This window comes from Arvicola amphibius, chromosome 8 (assembly GCF_903992535.2).
Source record: "Arvicola amphibius chromosome 8, mArvAmp1.2, whole genome shotgun sequence".
Lineage (NCBI taxonomy): Eukaryota > Metazoa > Chordata > Mammalia > Rodentia > Cricetidae > Arvicola > Arvicola amphibius.
This window is the reverse complement of record NC_052054.1, coordinates 33,035,986-33,050,401: the sequence shown is the minus strand read 5'-3', so window position 1 is coordinate 33,050,401 and position 14,416 is coordinate 33,035,986. Positions and strand designations below refer to the sequence as shown.

The following is a 14,416-nucleotide window of genomic DNA, read 5'->3' as shown; positions in this document are numbered from 1 at the left end:
CCATTCTTTCTACTTCCTATCTTTGGTTTTTGTCTTGACTTCATTGGTTTTTTTCCCCCCACAGTCATTTACACATCCCATGCACAATGCATGTGTATTGTAGACCAGCTTCTGAAGCTGTATTTCATTTCTACAGGGTGGTCTAAAGAGAAAGCATGTTGGGCATGGCTATGCTGTCAGTAATATATGCCTAATGGGATTTACCAAGTAGGGGGTGGGTGTTAAAATGTGGAAGAGATTTCATTGTCCAGTGCATCTCAAGAAGGATATAAGTCAGCTCTGATTGGACATATCCAGTCTGTAAGTTGTATTGGTAATGCATGGGAAAAAAATCTACAAAAGGCATTGGCGATGGCCCAGAGTCATTTTGCTCTTGTAACTGGGTTGTACTCACATCTGAAGGCAAGGTCTTGCTGTGTTCCCAAATACTGAGTAGCTTTGGCAGCCTGCTCCAAGGCAGCTGTTCTTTGAGCATCTACTAGGGGCAGAGCACAACAGTGCTCATGTCCATGTCCCTCTTCTACTTCTGTCATAAAGGTCTTGACCCTGCACTACTTTTCCAGAGGGTAGCTCAAATTAGAGATCAGTGGGACTTTGGTGAAAACTTCAATTTTTGGGTATCATTCTCAAAACACAGGTGAGTTGGGAAGCCCATCCTCCGCAGTCCTCCAGAGATACAGCGAGGATAGACCCAACGGGCCAAGTGGTAAGAGTCACGTGGCACCTCTCTCCTCTTCCTGTTTTACCTTGCTCTGGTCCTTTGGTGGTGGTGCTGGTGGAGGAAAGGAATTCTAATTTAATTGATTCAGTAGTGCTACCATTTTAATCAATTAATAGCAAGCAAAATGATTCTCTAATCAACCAGCTGTACAAGGGCTCAAGTTCACGCTGAAAGTTATCTGTTCATACTTGGAACTCCTATAAATGGAGTCTGAGCAGAAGTCATCATGGTTTGTGTACCAGGTGGTCAACTACAAGCAGCAACACCATTTTTGTCTGAATCCCAGTGGTTGAACATACACACACACATACACACACATACACACACACATATTATTTTGGATCACAGTAAATAGAATATATTGAAAAACTAGTTGATGATTCTTAGAAAATTCTATTTATATATTCTATATAGGAATATTCCTGACATTAAAATCATTGCAGATGTGGTAGCAATAACAAATGTTTTAGCTATTTTTCAACATAGCTTTTTTCATAATTCAAAAAATTTCATAGAATTTTTTTCTAGGGCCCTTTTCCCCCTTAAATTACCCAGTTGTCAGTAGTCTGAGAAGTAGTCACTTTTGCCTGAACAAAAGTGGCATGGCTTAGGTGTACCTACTACCACTTAATTCCTCATTTAGGAAACCTCAATGGAAATGTGACAATTAGACACCTCTCTAAGTAATCAGGCACCTCAATGTAGTGAGGGGCTGCGGGCGGTTTCCCACCACCCTGCTCTCGGCCACCGGCTAGCTTAAAACCCGAAATAACAACACACAAATTGTATTCTTTTAAACACTGCCTGGCCCATTATTTTCAGCCTCTTTCTCACATCTTGACTAACCCATATCTAATAATCTGTGTAGCACCACAAAGTGGTGTCTTACCGGGAAAGATTCAGCATGTCTGAACGGCTGGCTCCATCGCATCTCTCTCCCTGAGCAGAGGCATGGCAGTCTGTCTCACTTAGGAGAGGTGTAACATCTGACTGAGCCATCTACCTCACTTCCTTCTTCCTGTTCTGTCTACTCCACCCACCTAAGGGCTGGCCAATCAAATGGGCCAGGCAGTTTCTTTATTAGCAAATGAGAGTCCTCCATCACCTCGATGACTTGTTGCTCAGCGTTTTCATTGTTATTTTCCTGCTGCACATTCTTCTGTTTTGAAGCACTCTGCCTTTGTGTAGAATTAGTAGGTGAATGGCCATAGATGGCGTGAACTGCGAATCGAGGCAGGTAGTCTCTTACTGCAAGTGTGCAAGTGTAAGGGGGCAAACCACTCATTACTAGGAATTTTACAAGGGCAAGTCAGCCAACGGCCAACGAAGCAATAGGCCGACAACTCGGTTACTCTCCGCATTGGGGTTCTGTGATGTTGTTCTTCTGTTTTCTACTTTACATGGCTTCATGGCTACATTTCACATGTCTGCTCCATCTTAGCACATGGGTTTCCAGCACCTCACTCTCGGGACATTTTATGTGTTCCTGTGGTTGCGCCAGACTCTGAAAATGTCTTACCCCGAGGAGCCATACTGTGAGTGCTTGTTGATGAAGAGGATGGTACGGATTTCCCGTTAGGCTACAGGTGTGGGAGAACCTGGGATGCCTATGTTTAAAAACTATGCATGGTTGTTGTGGCAGTAGAAATGAATTAATAGTTAAGAGCACATGCTGTTCTTTTTTATTTTACTTTTATTTAAAACAGATCTTTCCCTACACAGTATATTCTGATTATCGTTTCCCTTCCCCAATTCCTCCCAGTCCCTCATCACTTCCACACTCTTCCTGTCTCTCCTCAGAAAGCAAACAGTTATCTAAGGACTAATGATGAAATAAAATAAGATAAACCCCAAACAATTCAGAATAGGACAAACAATAAAAAAAGAAAAAAGAGCCAAAGAAAAAGCACAAGGAACGCGTATAGATGCAGAGACATAATGTGTTCTCACACAAGGAATCCTATAAAAGCACAAAACTGGAAGCCATAATATATACGCAGAGAACCTGTAAGGTTAAAAAAAATGGCCTGACACAACATTGTGAGACAAAGATCCAAAGATGCCATCGAGTTCGTTTTGTGTTGGCACCTACTGCTGGGCATGTGGCCCGCCCTTAAGAGTGGTTTGTTTCCCCAGTGAGAATCTCTTGGTGAAAACTAGGTTTTAATTCACAAGTGGTTATCAATTGGAGATAGCCTCTGGGTTGGGGTCGGGAGCGTGTGTCCACTTCTCTCAGCCCTGGGACCCCATCTGGTGCAGACCCGTGCACCCTACCTCAATCTCTGTGAGCTCATGTACAAGCACATACTGTTCCTTCAGAGGACCCCAGTTTGGACCCCAGGACCCACATGGGGAGATTGGTAACTGCCTGTGACCCCGGGTCCAGGCGACTCTGATAGCTGTGGCCCCTGAAAGCGCTTGTCCTCATGTCCACACACCCAGGCCTCTCTCACACAACTAAAATAAATCATAAATAACAACAATAAAACCCACAATACCCCAAACCCTAAAACATAATGATGACAAGATACTAGTTTTTTAACCAATCAATCAAACCAACAATCAAAAACTACTATGGAGCTGGAGAGATGGCTCAGCAGTTAAAATCACTAGCTGCTTTTCTAGAGGATCAGAGTTCAAATCCTATTACCAAGCTCACAACTGCCTGTAACTCCAGCTCCAAGGAGTTCAATACCCCCAGTTGACCTCAATAGGCACAAATACACTTGTGGCATGCATTCATGCAGACACAAAAACATAAAAATCGTTTTTAAAAGTATTAGGATTTTGAAAGTTTATTCATTCCCCAATTTGCTTCTTAGGGCTAAAAGGCTAGGGACTACAGGACTCACGCAGATACAGCTTTTTAAAAATCTCTCTCCTTTCTCTTTCTCTTTTCTACCTCCACTTTGTTTTTTTTTTATTGGCTATCATCTGCCAGGTACTGTGCCAGGATTATTTTCAAAATGTTCATGAGCTACAATTATTAGATATATGCTTCCCGGCTGCCTTGTTTCCGAGGGAAAGTTATTGGCAGCCAGAGAAGTGGGGAATTTCTCAGTTATAGTCCTCTGGGATATTGGGACTAACGCTGGCAGAAAGCCTGGATCCCAGGCTGCTCAGTATCTATTACCCCTCTGACGCAGAGAAACCAGTGTATGGTGTAATCCGAGACTGCACCGTGCATAAAATCTCTTTGGGTACTGTGGTGGTGGCTGCCGTCATGTCATACATAGTAAAACATTTAGCCATAGTCAATACTGATTAGATTTCCCCCTTGCTAAGTGATGTCCACCCAGGAGGTTTGTTTCTAAACTTGAGTATGGGAACGTGAGAGCAAAGGCCAGCAGTTACTGCTCTTGTTCCACCTCCCCGCTTGTGTTAGTTCTGCAGGCTGCGGCGGCACTGGATTTCCTTTTCTTGGTCTCAGGACTTTTGAACATTGCAGAAAATGCTGGATAATTTTCCTTGGGAGAACCTGGGTTGTAGGATTATTCCCAGTCTTCGGGGCAGCCATCAGCTGCTGTTAGCTACACACAGATGTCCCATTCTCCAGCAATGTGCTGTGACCTGTCCTTTGGTTCCCTTTCCTGGGGGGCACAACAGAAAGGAGTCAGGGCTTCTGATGGATCGCATTCTCCGACAGTGTGCTATGACCTCATAGTCTCAGAGGAGCTTCAGGTGCTAGTCTAAAACTCACACACCTTTGAAGGCTGTGGGATAGCGTTTCCCATAGATTGTTTAGTTGTGGCTGTTTTACCCACAGCAAAGAGACTCGGAAGAACTTCCAAGTGTTTAGTGTCATGTGGTAGGCCATGCAGGTGTTTGGAAACAGACTGACAATTTTGTTCTGATATTTACTGCTTAATTTCTTTACTTTGTACCCTGATATTAAGTAGTATATACCTGTCATGAAAATTAAATAACCAAGATTTGGCGAATATTTATAACATGCCTGTCTGCTAGCTGTCCTCCTTTAGTATGCTTGGTGAATGTGGGTTTTCTAAAATAAATAAAGACTATGTTAATTGCAACTCAGTTTGACACAATAGTGCCTTTATTTTTCCTTTACCACAGACAGGGAATTAGGATTTAGAATTTCAACTTCATGCAATGTTCTTTCTTTGGAAAATTCCCTACCTGTGTTGCCTAGGTCCTGCCTATCATAATGTCTTGTTTCCTGGCCTGGGAGAAAGATGTGGTCCGTACATTGTCAACCCAGTTTTCTTAAGATTCCATAGAAAGCCATTTTAAAACAAACTCTCAAAGATAATAGAAGAGCCAGGGAGAAGAAAGGCCACATCTCTTCATAAAGAGTCCCTTCTCCACTCTCTTCATAAAGCAGTATATACTTGCCCATTCTTTGTTGAACTTAGTTCATTAAACTTTTATCACCTGCAGCCACAGACTTCGGACATATTCTAGTGGATTTCCATGTGTGCAGTAGGTATGACTCCCGAGTTCTGCCATGCTGACTTAAAATATAGCTGTGATTATACAATTAACACATTCTCTTTGTTGCCAAGAAGTTATATTTACCAAGTTTATTATGTGCCAAACTCCAGTGTGTATTCTGGTAGAAAGATCATTAACCCCAGTAAGCAACGACAACTCCCTGATTACTCCCTCTCCCCCTCCCCGCCCCCAGACAGGGTTTCTCTGTGTAGCTCTGACTGTCCTGGAACTTACTCTGTAGACCAAGCTGGCCTCAAACTGACAGAATCCACCTGCCTGTGCCTCTGGAGTGCTGGGATTAAAGGCAGACACCACCACTGCCTGGCCACTCCCTGACTTCTTATAATCGTCCGTTCTGCATTTGGCTGCAGTGAGATCTGACCTTTTGTGAGAGGCGTTCAGCAGAACGTGTCCTGTTTCAGCTCACATGGATGAGCATTCCCCATCTGGAGCGCTCTGACCAGGTGTTCAGAGGACCCGGGGATGAGTGATGCAAGTTATGTTTGTTGGAGGTTTCTTTTTAAACTTACATGACTTTTTAAAGCCAAAAGCTGATGGATTTATTTTATTTTATTGTCCTCTCAGTAGTACAAGGCTCTTCTGTCTAGCAGGTGATGCCACGCCCTTCCTAGGCCAGGAAGGTTGCAGAACCAAGTCAGCCAAGGCCAGGCAGAGCAGATTTATTGTCACAGAGACTGGCAGTTGCTTTAAGCTGTTCTTATAGGTGTCTTTTACAACCTGACACGAGCAAACACAGCTTCTACAAAACACATTTTAGGAAATTAATTGCCCCGTGACGAACATTCATAATGTCAGAGTTAGAAGTTAACAGACCTTGGAACTATTAAAATAAATCTTTCAGTTGGGAAACAGTCATAGACAAAACCTGAAAAAAAGAGTAAGTGTAACTTGCATTTCAATGCTGTAGTAACTGGGGTGCAAATGCCAGTTTCCTTATAAGTCAAATAAAATATATTTGAAACATATTTTTTTGTTTCCATATAGTGTTTCTCAACTTATTAATTTAGCTAAGGATGTTTATAAACATATGATACATGTATGAAAAACCAGGGAAGAAGTAATATGCGAACAAGATGCTTGGGATAGAGGGAAGTAAGGATTTTTTATTCCCCAGACATTAAATGATGGAGTTCACCGGTGGTGCTGCTGGAGAAGGAAGAAGGACCCTGTGGAATATTATGGTCCACACTCGCTTTCCTGCCTCATAGCCTTCACCCCCTGTGACTTTGTGGTCAGAGAGCTGTCGTTGGCATTTGCCATGTGAATGACATCAAGCTTCAGTTGTATGTCTAACATATGTCAGTTAGAGCAGAAATAAAAACTCACACTTGCTAAGCATTTTAAAAGCATTTAAAGCATTTTAATTTAGAGTCAAAGTTAGCTATAAAGTCAGCATTTTCAGAACTTTGAATGCTATAATTTATGGTTGCATATAAACCGGCAAATGGATGGCTTGTTAACCTAATGCTTTTTGTCTAACTTTATTGTATCAAGCCTTCCTTAAAGTCTTGTCAAACTGGAATCCTAAGGGAGACCAGGATGGGGAGGAGACTGCGAACAGACCCCAGGAGGCTAGCCGATTCCAACTCCAGGCTGGAATGAGAGAAGGCAGGATTATCTGTTTTAGAGTGTGTGAAAGTTGGAAATGCAGAAATATCCTTTATGGTTCTTTTGAGACAGACTTAGAAATGGTGGCTGTTTTAGCAAATCCATAGACTTATGGCCTTAGACATCAGGTGGTTGGCTGCTGAGATGGCTCAGTCAGTACCCGTGCTTACTGCCAAGTCTAATGACTTCATTTTATCCTACATGGTAGAAGGTGAGACCTAATCCTACAAATTATCCTCTGACTTCCACATATGTGCTATGGTATGTACATAAATACACACACATACACATGTACACACACATGCACACATAAACACACAAATAAATGAAACAAAGTCAAATGGTAATGACAAATTAAGTCCAGAAACATTCTAGTTATGTTTACAGTAAGTTTTATATTAAACAATAAAAATATGTAAATGGTTGTCAATAGAGACATCCAAGTAGAGTTTGTATTAATAACTTATACTATATTGTGTGGTAGAAGGTTTTAAAGGCAGAATTTCCAAACTGTTTTGTCACCAAATGTTAAGTAGAAGACCAGAATTTTTATGACTGTATGTACTTTTAAATTAGTTTCTAGTGACTATCGAGTGGCGTTCCAATTAATGTCTTTGAGATCAGCAAACTTGTTTTAAAATAGAGGCTAATAACAGTTTGGCAGTCATTGTAGGCACGTCATTATTTAATCTGTGTTGTGTTATAAACGTAGGTTATGAACTCACTGATTATAAGCAAGTCCTAGTGCCAGCAAGGCTGTGTGTACTGCCTGCTGTGTGATTGTCTTTATAATGAAGTTGTTTTGAAATGTTAGATTTATTCTGAGATACTTTTCAAATTGGCATATTAAATCCAAGCTAAGAATTCACTGAGTAGTAGTATATATTCACTACTGTATATAATAGGCTACTTAACTTCTAATGCAAAATTAGACCTGTTTTTTTTTTTTCACAGAACCTAAAATGTGTACAACTGCATGAAGTTTGATGTTAAAAGACTATAATAGATTAATTTATGAGGAAGTTTGGCTCATGAAATATCCAGTTGTAGCTGCTTTAGCTTTGCAACTCTCTTTGCCTTTGTATCTTTTGCTTCCGTACATGTTTGAGTCATCTAAGGATACAAAATCGAGTGAGGGGAAGTTAAAAAGAATAGCAGATATGAGTTATGGCACAGCTAAGAAAACAGGGACTATACCAGGTATTTCAACAGAGAGAATTAAGACTAGTTGAATGGATTTTGGAGTAATGAGTGTAAACATATAGTAACTTTCAGCCTTGGGCTTGTGGAAAGGAGGGGGTACTGTATAGCTGAGAGTTTTGAGGAGGGGTTGTTGTCTCTAGGGAGGGGTCTCTGGGACTTGAAAGAGGGGCCACTAAAGCTGGGGTTTTGGCCCATGTGAATAAGACATCAGTCAGCTTTGCTGGCACTTTTGTGGGAATCATAGAGGCCAACCTCAGGAGTAAAGAGAAAAAATGAAGACTGGAACCAGCTGCTTCTGGAACCTGTTGCCACCTCTGGAGGGGAGCAGTGACAGGTGGTTGGAGCAGCAGGGACGGGGACAGTGAGGAAAAGGCAAAGGGATAGTTGCCCCCTTAGCACAGTTTCCATTTAACCTCTAGCCATCCTCCTAGGAGAACCTAGTGAATACATCTGGCCAAGGGATGACTTTGTCAGTCTCAGCATAGTGCCATCAGTCTCCGAAAGGACGGTGGGGTTGAAGCTCAGAGACCCATAGATGTTGGATCTTTCTTAATAATACCTATATTTTCCATTGCTCCAAGATAAACTTTTAGTTTGTGCCAATTTGTAATATTTATTTATTTATTTATTTATTTATTTATGGTTTTTTTGAGACAAGGTTTCTCTGTAACTTTGGAACCTGTCTTGGAACTAGCTTTTGTAGACCAGGCTGGTCTCGAACTCACAGAGATCCGCCTGCCTCTGCCTCTCAAGTGCTGGGATTAAAGGTGTGTGCCACCACTGCCCAGCTATGTAGTTCTTATTTCTTTAGTGACAAAAGTATCAACCATATTTAACGAGGATGTAGCTTTTTAAAAATTATAACATTTATAGTTTAGACCAAAAAATTAACTCTATAAAATGTCTGTTTCAAAATAGACATCATATATGATAATTCAAATTAGTTAATATTTTTAAGGAAAATCCTTACATAAAATTAACAAACTAAAGATGGCCAGATTATTGTTTACTTTTTAGTTGGTATACTGAATTCTGGGTTTAGTCGCTCATGGTCACCCCATTACTCTCTCTTGCCCCGTTCATCCCTCTCTGGTCATCTCATCTGGTCACTTTTCTCCCACTACGTATTTCTCCCATGTTCACGAAAGAGAACAAAATTATTTAAAAACTAATTTTCAGCAGTTTTTGAATATTATTTCTAAATGCCTTATTTTGTTAGATACATGTTCTGCATTGTTGTTTATGCTGTTTGTAGGGAATAGTGGTTGTCCTTTATTCTGTGTTGAGGATACTCACGGCCAGTCCCTGTTGTGGGGACAGCCCACTGACTAGGTGGGGAGTTAGGCCTGCAGCCAGTGCAGATCAGCACTGAGAGTAAAAGATGTTTTTTCCCATCATCAGAGTTAAAAGGAACCAAAGGCTCAAGTCAGGGCCTAAGGCAGCAGAAAGTCTGAGGAATTCTGAGAAGTATCTGGGGATTGATCACAGTAAAAATAGAAAGGACAATAAAATGTATTGAGGCAGTGACAGGAATCAGTATATCAAGACAGAGTCTTAATGAAAAGGGAGGATCTGGGAGAGGATGCATTGGCTCCTGCGTGCAGACAAGACAGCCTGCCTGCACACTCTCAGCCCTCCACCTCTCTACTCCTTACCTCAGTCATGAACACACTCGTGTCCATGTGTGTGCACACACGTGTGTGTGGGGGAGGCTTTTATTTGTTTGTTTGTTTAGAGACAGAATTCCTGGCCTGGCTCTTACTCGGTTTGGCTAGGCTGTCAGTCCAGCCAGCCCCAGCGATCCTGACTGTCTGTTTCTGCCTCCCCAGTGCTGAGATCATGAAAATGTGTCACTGCCTTGGTATTTTTGTGTGGCTTCTGGGGGTTGAACTCAGCTCCTTGGGCTTGCGTGGCAACCTCTTACAGTAGAATGGGCTCCTCCCCAACGCTCTTTTCAGCTTTTGTGATCCAGGCTTCTCAGCTTCTGCTGGGTGGTGGAGCGAGTGGCTTTGAACAGCTTCTGTTGTACTGGCCTCACTTGGTTGTGGAGGTAGGACTTCCTTCAGCTCCAGGAAACAATGAGTTTCTCTCCTTCCCACATGTGAAATCAGGAACTGCACTGAATAGCCTGTGTGCCACTGCTCCCTCACTGTACAGGGCTCCCGGAGAGCCATTGAGCTGGGCTGCAAAGGTCCACAGGGTAACCTAGGTGAAATTTTAAACAGCTCTGCAGGAGCCGCAGGGGAAGTGGGGGAAGCTGGGACACCCAGGGAAAAGTGAGTGAGTGGTCTGTTAGTCTTGTTTGCTTGGGGAAAAGATGGAAGGGGAGGGGGATGTGGGATAGATGTGGCCCTAAGGCCTGTGTAGCAATAAGCAGGCTGGTCCAGAGGGATCTTTGGGCTCCTGACACGGAGAATCACCATGCTGCTACTTTCCCCTCAGGTTTAGGACATTGGGAGTCCAGTAGCTCTATGATCCACCCCTCTGTGACCTGGGGTCTTGACTTGCTTATTAAAATTACTGTTCATTGGTCCTGTTTTATTTTTCTCCTAGCTTAACTCTGCTGCTATGTTTTTAAGCTAATAACTGTGTCAGCCCTTTTAGGACTTTAGCAAAAAGGAATGAATGACTGGAAGGAAGCCCTGTGGTGGAAGGTTTGTCATGTTACCAGGAAGATGAGAGCAGCAAAGTTGAGACTGTGACATCTATCACAGATGCGTGACACGCGCTCTGTAGTAGGTGTGTTCGTGGAGGGGTTGCATACAAATGGAACTTGAGTTTTACAGTGCCACACATTTCAACTGAGTGCATCTAGAAACCCATGACCATCTGTATCATGCTATTTCTGGTGCAGTCTGTTTATATATCTGAAGGACATCTTTTGCAAGATTAATTAACATACAGTAGTTTTTCTCTACATCAGAATGGTACATCATGTGATTGTAAAAGTAGTTTATGCTGTACAGAACAATATATGACCTTGCTAGAAGGCAGCTCCACTTCCCTCTACACCACCTGCACATGCAATATAAACTCCTTGTTTGAAATCATGTCCACACTGTTTCAAGAAATGGTGGTGGTGCTGGAGAGATGCTCAGGACGCTGGGTAAGAGGGAGTACTGCTCTTGTGCAGGACCCAGGTTCAGCTCCTAGTACTCAGACTAGAGAGCTCACAGTCAGCTTCTGTGGATCCGACACTGTCTTCTGGACTCTGTAGGCACCTGCACACACACACACACACACACACACACACACACACACACACACACACACACACGCATGTACCTACAGTTGGGAGACTGCTTGTTCTTTCCCGGCCACCCAGACCCAAAATAATCACACAGAAACTACATTAATTACACTGCTTTGCCAATAGCTTAGGCTTCTTATTAAGTAATTCTTACATCTTAAATTAACCCATTTCTATTAATCTGTGTATCGCCATGTGGCTGTGGCCTACCAGTAAGGTTCTGTCCAGCATCTGTCTGTCTCCTTTGGTGGCTACATGTGTCTCTCTTGACTCTACCTTTTTTCTTCCAGCAGTCAGTTTAGTTTTCCCGCCTAGCTCTATTCTGCCCTGCCACAAGCCAAAGCAGCTTTTTTATTAACCAATGATAATAAAACATATTCACAGCATACAGAGAGGAAGCCCTCATCACGTAGCCTGTCCCTTCACAAATATGTACAATTAGAACTGAATATCTTTAAAAAGAAAGGAAAAAAGTGCTTACTGTTAAGTCAACTGCTTTGGTCAGAGCTTTGTATTGTCTTAATTTTTACAACAGCCCTGGACTGTACAATTGCTGTTATCTGTATTTTATAAATAAAAATAGTGAGACACAGGAAGGCTGATTTCTACAGGGACACAGGTATGACATTCTGACTCTGTAACTTGAGAGGAGGCAGTAAAATATTTTATGATTGTAAGTCTCATTGTAAAGAGAGATTAGCATTGTGGTATAGTGTCAAAAGTGTGATGTGTTATTTGAGTTATAATTTTGGCAGGTTGTAGTCAAGTGGACCTATTCAAGTCTCCTTTCCATACCCTCAATTTGACATATTTAGATATTGAATTGAGCTTTGGACTAACATGTGTGGGAGAAGGTCCACACTACAGGGGCTTAATGTGAGGCAGGTTTATTAATATTAATAGATTCCTAAATAGTTACTAGGAGCAGGTGGTTGGAAAACTGCAGAAGTGGGGACTCGGTGTGTAGGACAGTAGGTCCTACAGCATGTGGTGATGAACTTGACTCCTCACACTTAGCACTCCAAGAAAGTCTCCAAGCCAGCAGTTCTCAACCTGTGGGTCGCCACCCACAGTGGGATCACATATCAGATATCCTGCACATAAGATATTTACATTTTGATTCAAAACAGAATCCAAAGGATAGTTATGAAGTAGCAATGAAATAACTTTATGGTTGGGGGTCACCAAAACATGAGGAATTGTATTAAAGGGTTGCAGCATTAGGATGGGTGAGAGCCACTGCTAAGCAGCTGTAGGGTGGCCTCATTCTGACCCTTCAAGAATGGGGAGCTATAAGATTAGTTCAGGTCGTCTCTGGTCTCCTTCTACCCATGTTTCCTGCATCCCTTTCCCTGCGGGAACCAAGCTCATGGCCTGCAGAGGAAGCCCAGCATAGCAGTGACTGTCCCTTGCCCATCTGGTACCAGTTATGCTTGTCTCTTTCTGTCACTTGGCTGGTGGCAGTTCTTCTGTGCACGGAGCTCAAGTACTGCTGATGAACCATGTGCATGTCCATTTACACACCACCTATGCAGTGTTCAACAAATATACATTCTAGCTCAATTTTCTGTGGAAGGTTTCAGACAAAAGTTTCTAGTTAAACTGGTAGTCATAGACATTGAGAAAAGAAAACGTCACCCTACATTACTTTCTTCAGTTATTTTTTTTTATCTAATGTTAAACACATAAAGAGGTCACTAGGCTTCAGTTTGTCTAGGAAGGTGGTGCTGTGTTTCCTTATTCATTTTTACTGTATATGCCTAGAAAAGGTGGCTAAGGATGGCGCTTGTCTTGACTTTGTTTTGCTGATTGGTCACCTTATTTTTCATGCTAACTATCTCACCCATCGTTACTGCTTTTTAGATGTGGACTTTGTCCACAGTTAGCCAGGGTTCACAAGCAAGTGTGCTGACCAAACACTTTTGTTTACCTTGGTTCTCATGTTCAGATTTAAAAGGGGTTTACTAGCCATCAAAGCAAAACAGGGGCATGTGACCTATTTTATGTGTTTATACCTGAGAAACTAGAAAAGTTTGTAGTCAGAATCCCATTCTTCTCACCCACCAGATATTTAGTTTAGGGTTAGGTGGTTGAGTTAAAGACAGATAAAATTGAATAACTTAAAATATTTCATCTTTTGTTTAAATATGTATTTTCAGGTTCAGGGTGTAGATAGTTGGTAGAATGCTTTCCTAGAATGCATGAAACTCTGGGGTTGATACCCAGTGTTGTATAAGCTGAACGTGATTGGCACATGCATGCTGTCCTAGTACTCCTGAGGTGAGGTATGGAAAATCATTCCAAGCTTTTCTGCAGATACATAGGGAGTTTAAGGTCAACTGTTGTACTAGAGACTCTATTTAAAAAACAGAAACACACACATATGCATACACACACACGTGAAATATTCATGATGTTCTCAGCTACTTTGTAGCTATCCTAGTAGTTTAGTTCTCTTCTAACAAGGTGACTGCTTATTCACAACAAAATGAAGACAAATGAAATCACTTAGTCAATAGCAAATGTAGAATTTTTTTTATTAAGTAATAGGACTGTGTGACCCAAACCAAACAGAACACACATTGCAGTGTTCTGAGATTGATGTTATGCCTTAGTAGCTGGCGCAAGTCACCGTTCCTTGCAGAAAAGCCTTACATGTTTGAGCATATCTTAGAATATGGAAGTTTAGTTTGGTCCTGTAAGGGAATGTACACTGACACCCTCCTCAGCATGGTCTCGAGCTTCCAAGCCTTGCCACTCTCCTTCTCACTTCATCTGCCACCAGGCACTAGAGCAAGATGCCATTAGCCTCACAGGCCACGCTCGTGGTGTGCCAGGCCATGTTATGGCATTCCAAGCTCTTCTGCTTGGTCCACGTGAGAAACATTGACTCAAGTGTCACCCCCTTCCTTCTCCATGAGGACATAAGGTGTGGAGTCTTTGTCTTTGATTTGACCAGTTTTCTCTTTATTTTATTTTATTTTTAAGATAAGGTACTGGGCCTGGAATTTGGATATCTGTGTAGCCCAGACCTTGAACTTACTGATCTCTGTGCTCCTGCCTCTTAATTGCTAGCTAGGATTAGATGCATGCCCCAGGACTTGCAGTTTATGACCAGGGCTTTGGGCATATTAGACAAGCATTCCACCAGCTGAGCA

General features: G+C 42.1%; 1 protein-coding gene across 8 annotated transcripts in view; it reads left to right on the top strand.

Moving 5' to 3' along the window:
- The window catches only part of Akap7 (A-kinase anchoring protein 7), a 178,149-nt gene that overhangs the window by 103,022 nt on the left and 60,711 nt on the right, over nt 1-14,416 (top strand). For 5 of the 8 annotated variants that reach the window (XM_038338391.1, XM_038338395.2, XM_038338389.2 and 2 more), the window contains one exon: nt 638-706. The exons of the other annotated variants lie outside the window; for them this stretch is intronic. In XM_038338391.1, the coding sequence (XP_038194319.1) occupies nt 638-706 (69 nt within the window). The remainder of the gene's footprint in view (nt 1-637; nt 707-14,416) is intronic. 8 annotated transcript variants of the gene reach the window in all.